Here is a 21,714-nt window from a genome sequence, read left to right as displayed (position 1 = left end):
ACAGTGCATAGTTAAACTGTTGAATTTGCTCCCAACAAGAGGCAGCAAGGGCCACCAACTTGGATGGCTTGAAAAATAGATTAGACAAATTCATGGAGGGTAAGGTTATCAAGACCTACTAGCCACAATGGCTATACTCTGCTTCTACTGCGAGAGGCAGTATGTCTCTGAATTCTAGTTGCTGGAAATCACAAGTGGTCAGTGTGCTGTTGCACTCAGGTCCTGCTTTTCAGCTTCCCGTGGGCATCTGTTTGGCCACTGTGAGAACAGGATGCTGGAAGAGATGAGTCACTGGCCTCATTCTGCAGCCTCTTCTTATGTACAGCAAACCTTCTGGCAACTTTAATGAATCCTCTCATATTTATTCACAGAAAGGTTAACATAATTCTCCGGGTATTATATACAGAATCTTCAACTTCATTTTCTTACCATATAAAATTATCAGTGTGGTGTTCCTTTCAAGTACAAAAAGCACACAAGACATCAGAAGTAAAGAGACATCACAGAAACGGCCTTCATTTATCTCTAATCTGACTAGTAATTTATAACTTCAATGCCTATGCTTTTCAAAAGATACACATACTACAAAAACACGTAGTAGTTTGACACAAATTGCTCCAACACATTTCTTTCTGCACTGTACATAAACAGTACTTCCTTCTTAGTTTTTTAAAGCCTGGGTAGGTCCATCTGCTAAAGCTGGTTTCCTATACAAACAGGTATAAAGGCACTTTCGATGAACGTCAAGTGGAAATTAAAAAACCCAAAATAGAAGTCACAAACATGGTCAGTTCCATTTAATAGACAGACATATCCAGCACAGCCAGATTGAGGCACAATTTTATTTGTGCCACTACCATTCTACTTCGTTCTACTCTTCCAGAAGTATACTTTAGAAAGCCTATTGTTCTTCAATGGCTTACAAGCTTGTTCTTAACTTTAGCAGATAAAGGTGATCCCCGTCTCGTGTTACACAGTTAAGGTCTTAGTCTGTGCTACAAAATATATATAACACAACCAAAAGACAAGTGGATTCCCAGGCCTGAAGACTGTAAAATGTTAAAATCAGAAAAAGTCTCAATGGACTCAACATGCCAGTCAGATTAATGCACTGATTGCCATTTAAAAATATTCAGGGACTGGCCATTTTTTGAATATAATTCTCTGACATATAAGGACAATTCCTGAGAAATCCTGAGAGCTGAAATAACAGTGCTAGAAAGAGGTAGAATTGCTTTGACTCGTACAGCAGAAGACCCACACAACCAAAACAATCAGTATGTTCAAAATTCAGATTTATAAATAGTTTTCTAGAACATATGTACAGACCTTTAAAATTGCTTACTTTTGAATAATTGTTGCATGAATATGGAAAAAGACCATATGGAGAACTTCTGGGTGTTACAAGCTCCACAAGATAATCTATGCTGCATCCTTCATAATGTTAATGATTTTCTCATCAGATGTGAGTCCAATTTACTTTTACTTTTTACTTTTTTTACAGATCACATTGCTTGCTGAATTCTCCCCCTACAATTTGCATATCACATAATTACCAGACCACACAATGTTCTTACTCATTCACACCAGGTATTCACAGTTCAGCAAACTGCTCACAAGAAGATGTCAAGTGGATCAGGAGAATTCACAGGCTAATCGCTTTAAAAACGAACACATTTTATAGATATATTTCTAAGGTGTACAGTGGTTGTGAGCAGAAATGTGAGAAAAATAAGCAGCTTCACATTCAATACAAAATATCTTCATTCTCCTTTGGTGACATCAGCTTTCAGGCTTCCTGCTGTCGGTCTTGTTTAGGTGATCAAAGCTACTTTGGAGCATAGAAAGGGAATTCTTCAGCTACAGAAATAAAATCCGACAAGAATTAGGCAGTGAATTGTTTCTAAAAAGAGATCTAATTACTTTTCAGCAGAACCAGCTCCAGGTTTGAGGGGACCCTCAATATGGGCTGCCTTCCCTTGTTGGGGTCCCCATGGGATTACGTGGTCTATTCTCTTCATATTTATTTCCACCAGACAGGTAGGTATTTGGCTAATAAAAATGAGTGCCAGACAGCTGCCATTGTAATTGCTTACAATGTGACTGAGTGGTAATGTCAACTTTGGATGATTGTGGGCAACTAAAATGGCAATGTCCCAGTGTTCACTGGGCTTTGGAAAATGGGCGTCAGGGCTGTCAGGATTCACAGAATGCTGTGTGAGATAGTAAGACTGCAAGCTTGAATTTGCTAGTTGATGCAACTGGCTGATGCAATCAGCCTGCAATACTTTCTATGGCAGTGCTGGGTCAGAAAGACTCAGCAGTAATGTGCTGTCAGTTGATTGGCTGTCATCGGTTTAAAAGGGAAACCTGTCCAGCAGTAATGGTGGTAGTGTAGAAGAGTGTGGTCAGAGAAAGAGATAAAAAGGTCTTCCTATTTGCCTTAAGGTGCAGCCAGGTACTCTGTTTGACTGTATGAACTGCTCGTGTATTATAGCCTGTAGATATTTGTATATACAGTGGTACCTCGGGTTAAGCACTTAATTCGTTCTGGAGGTCTGTTCTTAACCTGAAACTGTTCTTAACCTGAAGCACCACTTTAGCTAATGGGGCCTCCTGCTGCCGCTGTGCCGTCAGAGCACAATTTCTGTTCTCATCCTGAAGCAAAGTTCTTAACCCGAGGTACTATGTTAGCAGAGTCTGTAACCTGAACCGTATGTAACCTGAAGTGTATGTAACCCAAGGTACCACTGTATAGCTCACAATAAATATACTGCGCTGAAGAACCTGGAACTCTGAGCATTTCTGCGAAAGCGCCGTGGAGAATTCGCAACAAGGGCAGCAGTGTAAATAGCATCAGCTGCACTTGGTACTTGGGAGGCTGCCCAAAAATGCTGCTTTGAGTTGCCGACCCTGCCCCACACTAATAGTTACGTACTAACAGAGTGCTTACTACAGATGAACTGCAGCTGTATTTTAAGGGATGGGAACCCAAACAACTAGGCACAAGTCATAAGAGATCTACTTAAATTGAATGCCAGAAATGAACTAGAAGACAACCCACCTAGAAATGTCTTAGGGGCAACCTGAGAACCCTCAGTTGTATGTAACATGTAACAAGAAGCATAATCTTCTGTAAAATTGTCTATTGATTGGCCATCTGTCATGGATGCTTTAGCTAAGATTCCTGCATTGCAGGGGGTTGGACTAGAGTTGGTCTCTTCTAACTCTAAGATTCTATGATTGCAGCAGCAGCAGAATCTACTCTGAAGTACCTATGGGCAACAGAGTGACATGGGTTTTCTCATACTGTATCTGCTTTCATACATAAAAGAATTAAGCCCATTCTCTAATCTACATCTTACCAAATCTGAAATGTGTGTATGAGGTTGTTGAGCTTCATTCAGTAGAACTTGCAATTCTTTAAATAATATAGTTTTTAAAGACATGTTTCCTTTGTAAGTTTTACTGGGATGCAAAGAAAGTTCTTTTTAATAAGGAGTACTGTCTCTTGGTCACCTTTACTATTGTTCCATTTCATTAGCACACATGCCACAAACATACATTGTGGCAAATCTTAAACTTCAAAGCTTCCTTAGTTCTTAAATATTCATAGCAGCCCTGGAATTATCTCAAGCTCTTGAATATTAATATTCTCTTTCTCAAGCAATCTCAATCAGTTTTTTGTATCCCATTCTCACTAGTTAATACCTGAAAGCCTGATGCCATAGCATCCAAATACGGAAGTGATTTATTAATTCTTTTATTAGCAAAGCACTAATCTTTTCACACATCCCACGTTTTGTTTTCACATGTAGGGGGACCAAATAATAGAAACAGCAACACCCACCTGTTCAAGCAATGCTATGGAGTCCCTCAGCACTCCTTTGACATGCTGGACTTGATCTTTGTCCTGCTGGTGAGTTTTTTCTCTTGATGCCACATTAAAGGCTAAACTGAGAAGAGAAAATGCAGGGATAAGTCACTGCCTTACAGTCCTTAAAGAATGTAGTCCCATTCTTTACTTTGCTTTCGCCTAATTAACACATTACTACCATGATCTATGTACATGTTTTCCGATCAGATCCCAGCCTTGCAAAACACTGCAGGGCTGGCTCAGGGAGGGCAGTGTGAGCAGCGCTCCCCCCAATGCACCGAGGGTAATCACCCCAACAGCCCCCACTCCCACGCTACGCCCCTGCCCTCCTCAGGTGCTCTTGCATGGCTGGACTGTGTCCTTGAACTGAATTGTAATAATGTCTTAATTGCCTGGACAGTGTTTATAGACAACTCTGAGTTTACCTACTGTACAAATGAATGAATTGTATTTGTTGCTTCACCCACTTTTGCCTCTGTTCCACATAAGAGAATGCAGCCTTTGGACTGAAAAATATTCCCCATTCCGGTCATAAAACACAGGCTGAGCAGCTTCCCCAAAAGCCACCTAATGCATTGGTGTCTGTTATGTACTGAGTTGAATAGGATCCAAACTGCAGCAGTCTGATTGGTCCTAGAACAATAGGATCCAAAAGGCAGCAGTCTGATTGGTCCTAGAACAATAGGATTCAGAATGCAGCAGTCTGATTGGTCCTAGAACAATGCAGCAATATGATTGGTTGGCAGGAACCACCCAATCATGCTCCAGATAGAAGTGAATCCACAACCTGATTGGCTTACAGTAGAATTCCGGAATTAGCCAATCATGTGCAGCCCATTGTGTAAATAATGTATATAAAGCAGATACCTTGAGGGGACATTCATTCATTCCTCCTCACCACTATGAGCTGAATAAAGAGCATGAAATCACTTCGCGACTCTGAGTATATTTCAGTGTCTAAAGTGAGATTTGAAGTTGGTGCTTCTTGGCCCTCTTAACCTCTGGGTAGACAAACTAAGGCCCGGGAGCCGGATCCGGCCCAGTTGCCTTCTGGATCTGGCCCACAGATGGTCCATGAATCGCCGCGTGGATCTGATCGTTCAGGCTGTGCCAGTGCGTGTGTTTGGCGGCGCCTCCTCCCTCCCTTCTCCTGGCTTCTCCCTGCCCTGCCTAGAGCAGAGAGCAAGGTGGCTGGGCTTTGTTGGTGCCAGCAACAGTAGCGTTAGCTCTCGAGCGGCCGCCATTGTAAGCAGGCTCAATTCAGGCTTTGTTGCTGCCAGCCCCTCTCTGGAGCCCTTTCGCACCATCCCACCGCTGCTAGCCCCTGCTGCTTGCAAGACACAGGTAAGCAGCCACGGAGAGTCGTGGGGGGGGGGATGGCTTACCAGAGTAGAATGTGTCCTTTTATTTAAAATGCATCTCTGGGTTATTTGTGGGAATACGTTCATCCCCCCCCCCAAAAAAAATATAGTCTGGCCCCGCACAAGGTCTGAGGGACAGTGGACCGGCCCCCTGCTGAAAAAGTTTGCCGACCCCTGCTCTAAACTACACCAGCTCTGTATTGTGAAGTCAGCAAAACTTTTTTTGTTTTGCTTTGTTTTGGTATCTTATATTTGACAAATGAGGCATAGTTGAACATGAGGGTGGGGTGGGGAGAAATCCACTCACTTTACAGATCCTTCTTCCTGAAGCTGAACACGGTAAAACGACTGAGCTGCATGTTCAATCTTGGACAGTTTGAGGAACAACGTCACATTTAGCAAAACCAGTAGGAGCAAGCTGCAAAGAAAGAAAGAAACCAGGCTGTTTTTATCACTTTTTCTGTTTCATGTTTATAGCATCACAGTAGTTAAGGGGCTAAACAGCAAGGATGGGGAAACTGTGGCCCTCCAGATGGCTGCTGGACTCCAGATCCCATCAGCCCTAGCCACTATGCCCAATGGAAGCTGTAGTACAACACCACAAATTCCCCACCCCTGCTACAGAGACTACCCCAGTAGGGAAAAGCATGTAAGATTAGAGAGGAAAGATCATCTTCATGACAACCTTGGCAAGATGGTTAAGACTTTTCACTGGGCAAAATAAATTATAATATTCTCATTTTAAAATGTGTATTGAAAAGAGAGCTAGCATGAGAGAGCGTTGGCATTGTTCAAGCTACATTAGACCAGGGAGATCAAGGCTAGTCCACAAGCTCTCATCTTAACCTCTACCGGTGGGAAGATGAACGGGGTTTCTGCGCGCTGCTCTGGTTCGCCAGAAGCGGCTTAGTCATGCTGGCCACATGACCCGGAAGCTGTACGCCGGCTCCCTCGGCCAATAAAGCGAGATGAGCGCTGCAACCCCAGAGTTGGCCATGACTGGACCTAATGGTCAGGGGTCCCTTTACCTTTACCTTTTATCATTTTTGCTAATATTCACATTTCTGCAGAGCACTTTCCCTTAACACACTGCATTTTTGTATGTTATTTTCACAAATATATGCAGTTGATTCATACTCCCCGCCCCCGCCCAGTATTTGCATTTTTGCACCCGTTACTTAGCTGGACAACGGTACTGTAAGATATGAAGAAGTTTGAATTTTGAGGAATGGCTGTGTTTCAGTTCTCAGATTGTTTCAGAAGGTGTGGATTAGGGAGATTCCATTCTAAATGCAAACTGAATTGAATTCTCCCCCATTCCTGCTGCACATACAGTCACAATATGTGAAAATCATTGGGGGGGGGGCTGGAGTTGCATGCAGACACACTGGGATGAGGGTCCCTGACTTCCATTGATCCAGTTTTCCTCAAGCTAGTGTCTTCCATGGGTTTTGGACTAGCTCCAAGCAATCCTCCCCCAAACATTTGTAGGGCACCATGTTGAGGAAGGCTGTCCTATACTCTTACAGAAAGATTCTGGGAGTCAGGATGACTCCCTGTCTCCACCTGCCAAACCAGGAAAGGATTATGTGTATGTGACCAGGATATGTTTCCTCTGAAGCCAATTCATCACTTGCACCTATATGTCAGTATCACATAAAAATGTGAGCAATTTGGGATTAATTTGACAATGGCTTAGGAAAGCTCCTTTCTGCAAAAACAACCTCCATGAAATTCACTCAAATGCCACCAGGGAAAAATGTTTTCCCCAATATGTTTTGCCATAAGAAAAACAAAGTCAAAGGTAATGCCAAAAAAGTACTTACAAGATGCTCATTACCACTATGATGGTGATGGTCTTATTTGTAGCATTCCTTTTTGGTCCTATAAGGCAAGAGAAGCAACTATTAAGTCTACTGTATCCATCTTCTTAAACTAGATTAACTTCACCTGAATGTGCATCTTTTCTGAAGACTTTCCCCCACCCCTTCTCAATGGTGGAGCAGTTCTGGTTCTTGTCTGAACTGAAAGATGCTGCTCATGTTTGCAGTCGAAATACAAATTTAATGTAGAGTGTGTTTATTTGACATGCACAGCAAGAAGTACGGTAGGCAGATATTCTTGTTGTAATGGAAGCTCCTCCAGAGTCGTAAAGGGCCTGAAACATCTACCACTACAATGTAATAGGCAAACTTTTAGTGTAAGAATAATCTTGCATTAATCTCAGAATTCTACCATGATGGCTGCTGCATATAGATTGATTCCGCCTTGTGCACATACCTGTCCACTGCCCATTCTTCTACTTGCCTTTGCTCACAATTCCAGCCTACGTCCCGGTAAGCTGGTTTTTCTCTGTCATGGTTACACAATGAGGCCCCTGTGCAACCTCTGCCACAAGTTACAGCTGATGTACATACAGTTCTGATACCACACAAGTGCACAATTTGCTAACAGAGGTGGCAGTAAGGGAAGCTACTTTAGGACACTGATTTAGAAAAACCATCTAATCATCCCAAGCAGCATTCCAATATATCCTGATGCATGTGGAGACCAGGAAAAGTAAAACATGCATCAGCTACAGAAAGAAATTTATGACCAAAGATAAATTCCATAGGCAACACACTCAACTAGTTTTCACAAATCAGAACCAGGAAATCATGTGATACCCACATAGGATATTTCTATACTTTGGTGTTCTACAACTAGTGCTGGTAAGCCTCTGGCTGGTCAACATACTCCCCCTCACTTGCACACCAAGATGTCCTCCTTTTTGTTATTTGCAGCAAACCATAATTTGCCTTTTTTGTCCAAACAGGCAAACTAGGGCTGGTGCTTGCATACAAACCAGGGTAACAAACTAGGTTAGGCATTAGATCAGAACACACCCATGACATTAGCAGTTGGACTTATCATCTGATTGCCACCCTAAAGATAAGGTCAGGTATGAAGCACACACTAGACTTACAGAATGACATCAGCACTGCATGCTCTCTTTCACTTGTCAACTTAGGTTTCTCTTGATCACCAGTTTCTACTACACTTCATGAGCTCATTTTCTTTCATCCCCATGGCCATTAAAACAAATAGCCATTATCTTGACAAATATTTGAGTACAATATTTTTTGTAGCCACTAAGGGTAAGGGATGCGATTAAAGTTAAGAGTGTATACATTTTCGCTGAAACTGAATTGGCCACCCCCTCCCCACATCACTTAGTATAACACTGAGTAAAACCTTTTTTAAAATTCAGATTTCGTGTTCCGGCATGCAAGTATGCATTATAATTGCAGTGTATGTATTGACACAAACACTCTCATCTGAGAAGCTGGAACACCAGTGAGTGGACTGATTAAAAAATCTAGGAGGCAGCTTAAAACTACTAAACTAATGAAAGGGATCAAACAGTTTTAAGGTTTCTGCAGAACACTCTGTATTGTTTTTCTCTGTATTATCTTTCCTTGAATGAAGCTATGCATTAGCAGTTTAGACTCATTTAAGTTTAGACTCATTTAAAGTTGTTTCGTTTAGTTCATTCACCCTTCTTGGAACACTAAACTGTGCCATATGTTCCTCAAAATAGTCATTTATCTTCTAAATCAGCCAGTACATGATCATATGCAATTGACTAGCATATGGAATTTTGAAAGGGCAATTGTGCAACAAGATGAGTTTCAATATTCCAGAAATTAAATTAAACTAGGTAAGTCTGATTTCAAAAGAAGGTTTAGATGGTAAGAAGATGGAAGGAAAACACTAACACGTACATAGGCATAAATAATGAAAGTCATCCAGTAGTGTCTTGTGAATGACATTTGGAACATAAATCTCAAATACACGGTTGTGCAAACTGCAAAGGAAAAAAAAAAACTGGTCCAATCGCCCCTGTCCTGAAATCTGCATATTTTGCACAGATCCCACAATGCAGCTGTAAGCACACATTAAGTAGCTGAAGACAAATGAATCTGAGACATTCTGAAATGTGAATCAATTTTTTTGCAAAGTAAAATAAAATACACTGTATTTACCAATAGGATGCTTTGTAAAAACGGGTAGCTAGTCTTAAAGAAATTTCCAAAAGAAAAAGAAGGCAGCTTTTATCATATGTGGTGGGCGTGTAAGGTAATAAAAGCATTCTGGGAAATGATATATAATGAACTGAAAAATAATGTTTAAAATAACTTTTATAAAAAAAACCCAGAAGCTTTTCTATTAGGAATTGTAGGTACCAGTATCCCAAAGGACCAGAAAAGACCTTTTATGTATACAGTGACAGCCGCATAAATGTTATTAGCCCAGAGATGGAAAGAAGACAAAGTCTCTACCAGGGAAGAATGGCAAATTAAGCTGATTGGAATATGCCAAAATGGCAAAACTGACTGGAAAGCTCAGGAACCAAGAAGACCAAAACTTTAATAAAGAATAGGGAAAATTTGTAACCTATCTGGGAGACCATTGTAGGCAGATGAAAACATTAGCAGGATTGCAATAACACTTGTGATGTAGCAAATATTATGGACAAAATGGAGCGACTTAAAATATGGATTACTGAATAATATGCAGTTGAAAAGGTAGACAATAGGATCCACGGCAGGGAAGGTGGGAAGTACAGAGATTCAGAGGAATTTCCAAATATGGATATGCATTTTGTATTGTTATAATTTTATATTTGTAAAATCAAATAAAAATTATTTCAAAAAATAATAATAATTCCAAAGGCATCTCTGTGCAGCCAATTCCTACACCGACAATTCAGCACTATAGCACTGAACCTGGAAGCATTGGAGACAGTAGCTGCGGGAAAAGGCCAACTTTGCATAGGAGCTGTGTGTGAGCTGCAACACCACCACCCTTGTGTTGACTGTACTGGCCTGCATGTACCTCAGAGATGCCATATTTGGAGAGGCAATGAAACTGAATGAGCTATGCAGAGGTGCTATATAATGCATGGCTCTCACGCGAGCACATCCCTGAAATTCCTTTGGCTTAAGTTAATGGTCAAAACAAATACTCCTGCTTGTAGTACCCACCTCCATCACCACGGGAAGGTGCACCTGTCTCCCCCGAAGAGTACTGTGAAGAACGTTTAGGAAGTATCTCTCCCACATTCCTTTGTAAAGTCCACCTCCTCCTCCTCAAAACACCAAGTTTCACTGGATCCTCTACAGGTTTGTTTATTTCATATTCTTCCATTAGCAATTCCGATTCTGTAATAGAACAACATCCTATTTCTTACTCAGTTTTCGTTTTATTTTAACTCAGAAATTCACAACACTCTATACTGACATTTTCCAGGATATTTAAAAGGTGGTCTTTGACTGGAGTGGGCGGGGGGAGGAAGCACATGATGCATTGGGAAACCCAAATGTTACATTCAAGAAGTGACGTGGAGAGACAAACCAGTAAAACAGTATCAGGTGCTGGCCTTATTTAAAAAGGGAGTGGGGAAACCAACAGTGAGTAAGGCTGCATTCACAAGGCAGTTTTTTAGTACAGTTATAAAAAGGTAGAGACCCCTGACCATTAGGTCCAGTCGTGGCCAACTCTGGCGTTGCGACGCTCATCTCGCTTTACTGGCCAAGGGAGCCGGCGTACAGCTTCCGGGTCATGACTAAGCTGCTTCTGGCAAACCAGAGCAGCGCACGGAAACACCGTTTATCTTCCCGCCAGAGTGGTACCTATTTATCTACTTGCACTTTGACGTGCTTTCAAACTGCTAGGTTGGCAGGAGCAGGGACCGAGCAACGGGAGCTCACCCCGTTGCGGGGATTCGAACCGCCGACCTTCTGATCAGCAAGTCCTAGGCTCTGTGGTTTAACCCACAGGGCCCCCCTGTCCCTAGGGTTAAATGTGCTTCAGGTTGAGCGTTTTCAGGTTACGCTCCGCAGCGACCTGGAAGTAACGGAGCGCGTTTCTTCTGGGTTTTGCTGCTCAGACGCTCAAAAGGACGTCACGTGCATGCGCAGAAGCGGTGAATCACAACCTGAGCACACGCGGGTTGGTTCACTTCAGGATACAAACGGGGCTCCGGAACGGATCCCGTTTGCATCCAGAGGTACCACTGTACACATAAAAATGAGCAGGCTGGTCTACCTGCAACAAGTAATGCTTTACTGCGGTACATGGGAAATAATTTATCAGAGCCTAAATAAGGTTCTGCTACTGCCTTACTTCCAGGTTATCACAAACAGTTGGTTAAAAGTGAAATAACAGTGTTCTAATGATGCAATGTAGATACACTATGAAAGTCAAATGAACAGCTTAATGCCAAGTTTTGATGCTCCATTTTTGACTTTATCATCCAATGGTACTCGATTGGTCACCTCCACATGCTTGCAAAAGCAGTGTTCAAGAGCAGACACATCTACTGGAAGGCTACCAAAAGGTAATAAATAAAATTAATAAACAGTCTTTAAACTGTTTCTAAAAGCTGGGAAGGTCCAAGGCTGTTCTAAAGCACAATTCTTGTGAAAATCTTGCAGATCGCACCACCGTGTAGAACTATGCAGTGCTATCAAATATCACAGCTATGAATGCAATTTGGAATCATCAGCAAGGAGGAGACACGGCACTTACCAAGTTGCTTAAAGTTTTCTCCTATCCCACCCCATGTGTTTTTCTCTATTATATTCTTGACAAGCCCCCATGGTTGCTTTCTGTATTTCACATCTGAGGAGATCCTGCAGCAAAAATAATAATAAGGTTAGCAACTGAATGCAATACAAGGAACATTAAGGACAGAGGCATGCTTTTTCACCCACTATGAGAGCAATTTTGTCAGTCTTTGCAGCTCAAAACAGCAAGCTGTTTACTTGAGGCAAAGGCATGGTCACTAGGTAACACCTTCTTCACCCATGCCGGTAGCCAAAAGGAGGAAATGCATAGAAGACTTGGTCACTTAACAACTCTAAGCTGAACAAAGTACAGTGGTACCTCAGGTTACATATGATTCAGGTTACAATCGCTTCAGGTTACAGACTCCGCTAACCCAGAAATAGTACCTTGGGTTAAGAACTTTGCTTCAGGATGAGAACAGAAATTGTGCTCTGGCAGCGCGGCAGCAGCGGGAGGCCCCATTAGCTAAAGTGGTGCTTCAGTTTAAGAACAGTTTCAGGTTAAGAACGGACCTCAGGAACGAATTAAGTTTTTAACCTGAGGTACCACTGTACTGTACTTTCGAGTGCACACACACAGTGGCTTTAAAAGGCTATTATAGATTACACTGCCAGCTGTAACATGATGATGAACTCTACTGAAAAGGCAGTTGGAGAAAGCTCACAACACTTGTTTATAGGTATGTTCAATCCCCTGGCAAAAATAGAAGCAAAGAAACAAGTAAACGCCTGTTTCTGTCAACAGATCATTTTCCAACTACCAAAGTAAACAGGGAAGGGAATTTGTGCAAAAGAAATTTGTGCAGAAGAACCAGTTTTACCATACTGAGTGCAGTCATTTTTTAGTGCCTCCAGATTCCCCATTTAACAATGCAAAATGCCTCACCGTAGTCTGCACTTCTGGCTGGACATGCGAACAATACAATAACTATACACGGTGTAGAAGTAATCGTGGTAAGGTACATCGTGTGTCACCACCTCTGTGTCTATCCGATAGCAATGATCTTTGTGGCTCCGTTTATGCAGGACCTATTAGAAAAAATAAAGAAGGTTTTTTAAGATTATAGTTCAAAAATAATTGAAATAATGATTTTATGCATGCAAAAACATTTCCCCCCTCACCATATTGCAATAAACTTAAAACAGCTGAAACAAAAACATGCTTAAAATGTCATCACACAATGGCTTGCTTTGCATGCAACACCAGGCATAGGCAAACTCGGCCCTTCAGATGTTTTGGGACTACAACTCCCATCATCCCTGACCACTGGTCCTGTTAGCTAGGGATGATGGGAGTTGTAGTTCCAAAACATCTGGAGGGCTGAGTTTGCCTATGCCTGACTAAGACAAACCATGGTTAAGTACAAATAAGTAGCTTAGCCTTATGTTGGAACCAATGTTTGTCTCTCGCAGACAAACCATGAGCAGTAAGCCAAGAACATACCTTGTCTACAGCTCATGGTTTGTCTGAAGTGAGACAAACCATAAGCCCAGGTTTAAACGTAATGCTAAGCCAAACCATGGTTTAGCCCTGGGAAGCACAGCACCTGCAGGAATGGGGAGAATTAAAGTGGCCGTGATTTTTGCTGTGAGTACCTGCACACTCATTCATTCATACTTACACATGGTCTATCTTAGTATTACGTACAATCCCAGCCTATATATATAGGCTGAGATAAACATATATGATAATCTATTTCAAAATAAACTATTAAACAGGTATTCTTAATTTGATTTTTGAAGTATTTCATTATCACCCTTTACTTCATTTTGAAACAAAGATACGGCAATACTAACTTGAATCTACAAAATTCAATAAAACATGCTCACTTGTCAATAAAATGGATCCATTATTAAGCTTTCCTCTTGTTCTTACATATTTTGCCCATTTGGCCGTTGCTATAGGATCCCACACCTTTACAAACTTGGTGTTTTAGGCAACTAACTTCCATACTTGGCATTAACTAATAACCCCCAACAGAGTTTTGTACCTGCTTTTCTGTTGCAGTTGTGAATTTTCCAACAAGGGGATTGTTGAGCCCAATAGTGTAAGTCATGGTCCTCAACTGATTGCCTCCAATGTCTCTGTTCCAAGGGGTTGTTACAGCATCTAGACCCAAAACATGTAATCAATCATGTCTAGCCATTTACACATATCATCATAATCATTAAACTTGTTGAAAGTGAATGGAGGAAACAAAACTACCCAGGAATCATTAGGTAACTTGTCTCACGCCTTGCATCTCCATCTATGTGTGTAAAACGAGTTAAAATATGCAGCCATCAAGATATAGTCATTTCTGATAAACAATAATGAGTTTTTAGTCACTGCTTGCAATATGTATCCATCTAACTATAGAACTGGGACGCGGGTGGCGCTGTGGGTTAAACCACAGAGCCTAGGACTTGCCAATCAGAAGGTCGGCGGTTCGAATCCCCGCGACGGGATGAGCTCCCGTTGCTTGGTCCCTGCTCTTGCCAACCTAGCAGTTTGAAAGCAAGTCAAAGTGCAAGTAGATAAATAGGTACCGCTCTGGCGGGAAGGTAAACGGCGTTTCTGTGAGTTGCTCTGGTTCGCCAGAAGTGGCTTAGTCATGCGGGCCACATGACCCGGAAGCTGTATGCCGGCTCCCTCGGCCAATAAAGCGAGATGAGTGTCGCAACGCCAGAGTCTGTCACGACTGGACCTAATGGTCAGGGGTCCCTTTACCTTTACCTAACTATAGAACTACACATTATAAGGAGCTTGGATCTACTGTCAATAGTGATGGCCTATCTAATGTCAATAGTGATGGCCTACGTCAAGGTCTCTCCCTAATCCAAACCTCTGTAATATATAGTAAGACTTTTCTGTTTCTTGACATCATTTTGTTGCACATTTCTCGGTTCTCCCCAGTGGTGGCCACTTATGCGGAGTGGGGGTAGGGAAACACAGCAATATGAAAGAAGTAGATTTTACTGCATGTTACAAAGGGAGAAGATGTGACATAATTTGTCATCGCTGGTAGCAGCCCAAGAGGACAAGAAAATCATGAATCAGTTGAAGGGGATACAGGCAAAAATACATCACTGCTTCTTGAAAAAGGTGAATCCGCTTGCAAAGAAGGAGCATCTACAGTGGGAAAAGCTCTCAAGAAAGGAGAGGAATTCTAGGTGTTTACTTTACAGAGAAAACTATCATAAGAATAACCAGCATCAAATTGTGGTTTCAGATCATGGTGTGTTGGTCCCTAGGGTTGCCATACGTCTGGAAACCTCAACGACATGGCAACCCTATTGGTCCCAAATAAACAAACAGATTTTTCCATGAAAGGGTATAAAGTTATTTCAATGTAAATTTTAAAAGGAATAATACTTCACCTGTTATGTTTCTGGTACTGAAATATCTTTGCATGAAATGGGAATTAGTGAAAAGCATTTCAAACAGCCTATCTGCACCAATGCGGAAAACCCGATTAATAAAGAGTTTTCCATGGAGGTCGCTCTCAGGGAATGTTTCCTCATCTGTGGGAGGGGAAGTGTACAAAGTAGCGGTCAGGCAAACAGGCGGCAAAACATAGTAAAACATACCCAAAGGAAAACAAACATTTCTTGCAAAATTCAAATTTAGTACACCACTCTAGAACAGTAAATTGTGTCTAGAGTAGACTTGTGAGACAATCTGCTATCTTACAAAGAACATAAGAAGAGTCGTACATGAACAGATAAAGCTTAAACGCACCCGATGAAGCTGTACAAGCAGGAATGTCAACACATGATGCCAAGCGTTAAAGGAAAGAAGCATTTCCTTCATCTTACACCAAGGCTCAAGGCTTTGAGAGAATGACACCTGGTAACTGACTCTTGTGCTAAACAGCAAGAGGATTGCTACTCTCTGTTCTCTGTTAGGTTTATGTCTGCCAGTTCAGCTTGGCAGGGGGGAGAGAGACAGAGACAGAGAGAAATTAAGCTCAAAAATACTGTGAATTACCTTTAATGCCCTTAGCAATAGTGTATATGGAATCAGGCTACTTAAAGGGCTGCCTAAATCCATATGAACCTGCCAGGGATTTGAGAACAGCTACAAGGGCTTGCCTCATTTGCCCACCAGGAAGGAAGGTTAAGCTGACAGGGACAGGGGACAGGACCTTTTCTGCAACGGCTCCATGGCTATGAAACTCCCTTCCCTGAGATATACCACTGTTCAGATGGACTCTTAAAACTTTTTTTTTATTGTAAAGTATTGTTTTTAGGCAGTAGCCTTAATTTATAATCTTATACTGATATGGCTGGCCGTGATATAGTTGTGGTTGGTTTTTTTTTTAAGGATGTTATTATTACAATCACAGTGGTACCTCAGGTTAAGTACTTAATTCGTTCCAGAGGTCCGTACTTAACCTGAAACTGTTCTTAACCTGAAGCACCACTTTAGCTAATGGGGCCTCCCGCTGCCACCGCACGAATTCTGTTCTCACATGAAGCAAAGTTCTTAAGCCAAGGTAATATTTATGGGTTAGCGGAGTCTGTAACCTGAAGCGTATGTAACCTGGAGCATATGTAACCCGAGGTACTACTGTATGTTGTTTACGTTTTATATGTTTTGTATTGTTTTTGATGTGGGAAAAGATTATGGCAGCTAATTTTTCACACACACACACACACACACACACACACACACACACAGTGAGGGGGAATATAGGCAATGGTATGATAGCAGCCCTGTGTGTCATATTTAAGAGTGAATAAATACCGTATTTTTCACTCTAAGATGCACCAGACCATAAAACGCACCTAGTTTTTGGAGGAAGAAACAAGGAAAAAAAATCTGAATCCCAGAAGCCAGAACAGCAAGAGGGATCGCTGCGCAGTGAACCCTCTTGCTGTTCTGGCTTCTGGGATAGCTGCGCAGCCTGCATTCGCTCCATAAGACGCACACACATTTCCCCTTACTTTTTAGGAGGGAAAAAGTGAGTCTTACAGAGCAGAAAATACGGTAATTACTGAATTGATTCTCATTCTCCAAAAGTAATGTAAAAGTAAGTCAGACCTAACATATTTTGATGATGAGTAGAGAAAAGAAAAGAAGAGCAAGAGTATCCTCCATCTTGTCCCCAGTACTGAGAGAAATCAGGACTACAGTACAAAACTGAGATGTGGTGCTTGTGCAGTGGAGTCCATATAGTAATGACTGCTGAAAGCAAATACCACAGAGAGGAATCTGAGATGGTGCAATGTTCTCTATACTAACAATAGACAAGTACTGCAATATCCTAAAATATCCAGGCGTGGTAATTAGAGGCAAACATCGACCCACATGATAAATGCAAGTGAATACAACGAAAAGTGTTTTATTTGCCACATGATCTACAGTTCTGGCTGCTACAGAGTCATGCTCACTGCATTTAGAATCTAAAAAAGTATATCTATTCAAACTAGCAAAGAATGGGGCAAGAACACTTTTGTGCTGTAATCAAAATCAGGAAATTAAACTTAAAAGTACTAAGGCACAGAATGTCAGTATGTTCATAATGACAAGGTGCACATGTCACTGGAGACTTTAATATAGAGATATGCCTCTTAGCCCACTAATCACAAGCAATTACTCGCTCTGTGCTGTTGCTCACACTGCCAGAGAGGTGTGTTGCAGTATAGAAACGAAAAGGAACAAACCACAAGGTAAGGAAATGTTTCCTGACAAGGTTCAGTGTTTATCTTGCAAAGAATATTCCTTGGGTGGTTGTTGCTGTTTTGGTTACACAAATTTTTTTTAAAAAATGCTTACCCTTATAAAAAGCTGAGCTGCTTGCAGAAAGGAGACCTATATAATGGCCCCCGGGGAACACACTGAGCCTGTGCACATTCACTGCATTCCTATATCCCTGTAATCCCTATCAATGGGCACTCACATAGGAAAAAACAGTATTCACTAATAACCCTTCAGTGGATGACACAATATGGATTGCATCAAATGGTCTTCATCGGCGGAATGCTCTTTGATTTAGCAGAGGCTTTCATCAATAGAATGGGAATTGTGGATTTTGTTGATTCTCCCTTTCCCTGCACCAACTCCCATGCTGTTCTGAAGGGTTCTCCAGCACTGGAGCAGATTGAAAGGCAAATTAGCAAAAACTGCCTTGCTGTTTGGTTGACGGCAGCTTCTGCTTGATCAAAGTGCCTTTCATTCAGCAAAGAGACACCACTGCATACAACCCTTCATTTCAGCTAACTGGGGGTGAGTGTTTCGTAGCTATATTTAAAAGCTTTTCCTAGTACTTTTTGGAAACTAACTTGCATGACTGTTGAAATGCAATGTAGCTTTTCACTCCCTTTACCCCCAGTATGGGCTAATCAGTCGTACACACCTGCCTGAATGTGCAGAATTCTGCTTTTGGCATGTCAAAGCTAAGTGGCACTTACTTTTCTGGGCACACAAAAAGCTAATCCTTGCACATGGTAACTAGAAATATAACCATCTCATCTTAGGCCAAACACAGCACCTGGATGTCAGTGTGGACAAGGTTATTTTCTTAATTGCTCCCAACCACATGGTCAAGGCAAAGTTTCTCAGCAACACTCCTGAAGGAAGTGTTCTGAAGGAAGAAGCCACAGACTGAACAAATTGAAGCAAAGACAGCCCAGCCTTGAATGCCTCTCTCCAACATCAGACTGAGGACATAAGAAACTGCCAAACTGTAGCTGTATATAGAGGGATGGCTGTGAAAATGAAGTGAAAGCTAAAACTGAACACCTCTTACATTTAGAATACTGTACAGTGGTACCTCCGGTTGTGCACAGGATCCGTTCTGGAGCTCTGGTTGGATCCCGAGGGATTTGCAACCGGGGGTGCTACTTCTGCACATGCACGTGGAACATAGAGCGCTTCTGCGCATGCTATGAGACCCAGAAAAATACTTCCAGGTTTGCCAGGTTCACATCCTGAAGGATATGCAACCAGAGTTGTGCGTATCCAGAGGTACCGCTGTATATTCATTTTAGTTCAGAGATCATTCAAACATTTTTGAAAAATAATCAGAAGTACTAACAAAAAAAAACCCCTTCCTGCCTATGCAACACGAATCTTATCTATGTTAAAAATAAAGTGTCCATATTCCAAAGCAACAGATTTCTGTGGCAACTAATACCGTTAAGTGACAGATGTACCATTTGCAAAATGCAATGTTGAAACAAGACATTTCAGTCTTTGCCAATCTCACTTTTTATGTCAATATAGCCAAGCAACACAGTAACTCAAATTTATAGGAGTTGGGAGGGTTGTGTAGATCAGCCTTTCCCAAGCTGGTGCCCTCCAGTTTTCGGAACTACACCTCCCAGCCAACATGGACGAAGGTCAAGGATTATAGGAGTTGCAGTCCAAAATGTCTGGAGGCCATCAGGTTGGGGAAGACTGGTGTGAATGCAATGAGACTGGCAAAACTTTCTGATGTGTTTTATTTATTGCCTATGACTACTTTTGTTAATGGGACGTGGGTGGAGCTGTGGTCTAAACTACTGAGCCTCTCAGGCTTGCAGATCAGGAGTTTGGCGGTTTGAATCCCCGTGACGGGGTGAGCTCCCATTGCTCGGTCCAAGTTCCTGCCAACCTAGCAGTTTGAAAGCACCCCAAAAAGTGCAAGTAGATAAATAGGTACTGCTCCAGCAGGAAGGTAAACAGCGTTTCCGTGCGCTGCTCTGGTTTTGGTGTTCTGTTGCGCCAGAAGTGGCTTAGTCATGCTGGCCACATGACCCGGAAAAACTGTCTGCGGACAAATGCCAGCTCCCTCGGCCTGTAAAGCAAGATGAGCACTGCAACCCCAGAGTCGTCTGCGACTGGACTTAACTGTCAGGGGTCCTTTACCTTTACCTTTGTTAAGTTTGTAATTATGCAATTTTTTATGTTGCAAGCCAATCTGAGCACAGTTTGGAATGGAAAGGTGGCATACTAATAAAATGTTGAATGAGTGATGTGAGGGCATCACCAGAAGCCAACATCATGGTTAGTAATACAACAGTGGGGGACAACAGTGGAATGGTTGTTGGTAGTGCTACTCTAACTTTGTTTTCAAATGCAGTTTTTGTGCTTTCATCAATGCTTCTTTGAGTGCATAAGACTTCAATGACATTATCTAATGCATGCAGCAGAGTAGCAATTGCTAGCATAGTCGGGTCACAGGACTGGCGCACCTATCAACAACTACCTATACTGGAAATAAATGGCGTAAATGTACAACAGACCCATGGATTTCATGCTTCCACATTACCCTTTGTTTACTTTAGCTGTCCCTTCCTGGGACCAGGTTTTAAGGACTTTGTTTATGAAATGGAAACGATTTACCTTCTTCGTCGCTTTCTGACGCACTGCTCTTCTCTTGAGCGAAGTTCTCATTTAGATCCGGTGACTGTATTGAAAATTTGCGTTGTGGTACATCAGCTGGCTTCCTTTCTGAAGGAAGCAGAGAACTCCTTCTGTCCTGTTTATCACAGTGCAATTCCTCTAACTCAGGGCCCTAGTGAAAGAGAGCAACCACATAGTCCATCATGTTCATTTTACAAGGCGCTATAGTTAAAATTGTATTAGGACTACTATTTACAATTTCCTGATAAAAAGAAAAGAACAGTAGAAATAACTCTTGAACACATAGGCCCCAAAGTATGCATTCTCTGTAACAGGTTCTATAAAACAGGTTTTTGGATGTCTGCATACAATGCACCAAGTACCGATGCCATGAAATCTGTTCATTTCAATGGAGCATGCACAGAGTTCCCATGCAAAACTTATTGAAATTAAAAGGGCTAACAAGCAGCTCTGCTTTTTAAACTTTCCATTATATATTTATAATAAATATGTATGAAGCACCTTGAGTGGGTGTGGGGGGAAATGTTATATAAATATTAATTATTGCAGTAGTTACTGAAGTAAAGTAATTGTTACCGCATTTTGCTTAGTGTTGAAACTTTGTGAATACTAAATTAGAATTATGTGCTGAACAGAATGCTGATATATTTTTAAGATAATGAGAGTACTTCAGATCTGTCGTAAACAAAACTTCAGAGATTTCAAATGCCAGGAAAATGTGGGAAATGTGGGAGTGAAAGCAGACATGGGTATTACATATCATAACAGAATTAGCAGTCTGAAATGTGTCGAGCAAAAAAATCTGGATTTCAAATTAATTATATGGGAACGATCAGCATGCCTTGAAGTGAAGTATTCCCACCCATCTCAACTCAAATTGCATACACAGCCACAATAATCAGAACAAGATTTAATCTACCAAGGACAATGTCAAGATTCCATTGTTGTTGTTATTCATTTCCAATACAAATTTGTAAGCTCATTAAGTGTTCATATACAGCGCATGATGCGCAGCAGAAAATAGATAAATAGATTTCTGCTTCCCTTTCAAATCTGGGGGGGGGGGGGCGCGGAGGACAGGACTACCACAAGTTGCTCAAAAATACTTTTATAAGACAACTTCTAGCAACGAATTGTGGGAGTGGGAGCAGGGTAGATGCACTGGAAGAGCAATCACATATCTATTGCCCTACTGTTTTCCTATGGGCAGATTGAGAAGTACCTTTTCTTTTCCCTTCTCATTGGTTACAGTGTGAAATACTGTATTTTTCCATATATAAGATGCCCCCATGTATAAGATGCCCCTTATTTGGGGGGACTCAAATTCAAGAAAATGGCCTCGGCACTATCCGTGTATAAGGTGCCCCCTAATTTTTAACATAATTTATTAGGAAAAAATCCTAGTCTTATACACGGAAAAATGCGGTAATTCACTATACCAGCTACAAAGGTAGCATAGGATACCTTCTGAGGGCATGTCGGAGAAACAAAGGGGCTTTGGACGTGGCAAAGCCGCAGTCAGCCCGATTACCC

General features: G+C 41.7%; 1 protein-coding gene across 4 annotated transcripts in view; it reads right to left on the bottom strand.

Moving 5' to 3' along the window:
• Positions 1-1,278: 1,278 nt before the first annotated feature.
• Positions 1,279-21,714, bottom strand: part of GRAMD1C (GRAM domain containing 1C) — a 61,679-nt gene continuing 41,243 nt past the window's right edge. For all 4 annotated transcript variants that reach the window (XM_083609136.1, XM_083609135.1, XM_083609138.1 and 1 more), the window contains exons 9-18: positions 20,161-20,332; positions 15,210-15,353; positions 13,841-13,959; positions 12,736-12,878; positions 11,812-11,915; positions 10,266-10,442; positions 7,065-7,122; positions 5,546-5,656; positions 3,851-3,956; positions 1,279-1,860 (exon numbers count right to left, since the gene is read on the bottom strand). In XM_083609136.1, the coding sequence (XP_083465262.1) occupies positions 1,783-1,860; positions 3,851-3,956; positions 5,546-5,656; positions 7,065-7,122; positions 10,266-10,442; positions 11,812-11,915; positions 12,736-12,878; positions 13,841-13,959; positions 15,210-15,353; positions 20,161-20,332 (1,212 nt within the window). In that variant the 3' untranslated portion in view covers positions 1,279-1,782. The remainder of the gene's footprint in view (positions 1,861-3,850; positions 3,957-5,545; positions 5,657-7,064; positions 7,123-10,265; positions 10,443-11,811; positions 11,916-12,735; positions 12,879-13,840; positions 13,960-15,209; positions 15,354-20,160; positions 20,333-21,714) is intronic.

Source organism: Podarcis filfolensis (assembly GCF_964270895.1).
Source record: "Podarcis filfolensis genome assembly, chromosome: 4".
NCBI lineage: Eukaryota > Metazoa > Chordata > Lepidosauria > Squamata > Lacertidae > Podarcis > Podarcis filfolensis.
This window is presented reverse-complemented; position numbering and strand designations above follow the sequence as displayed.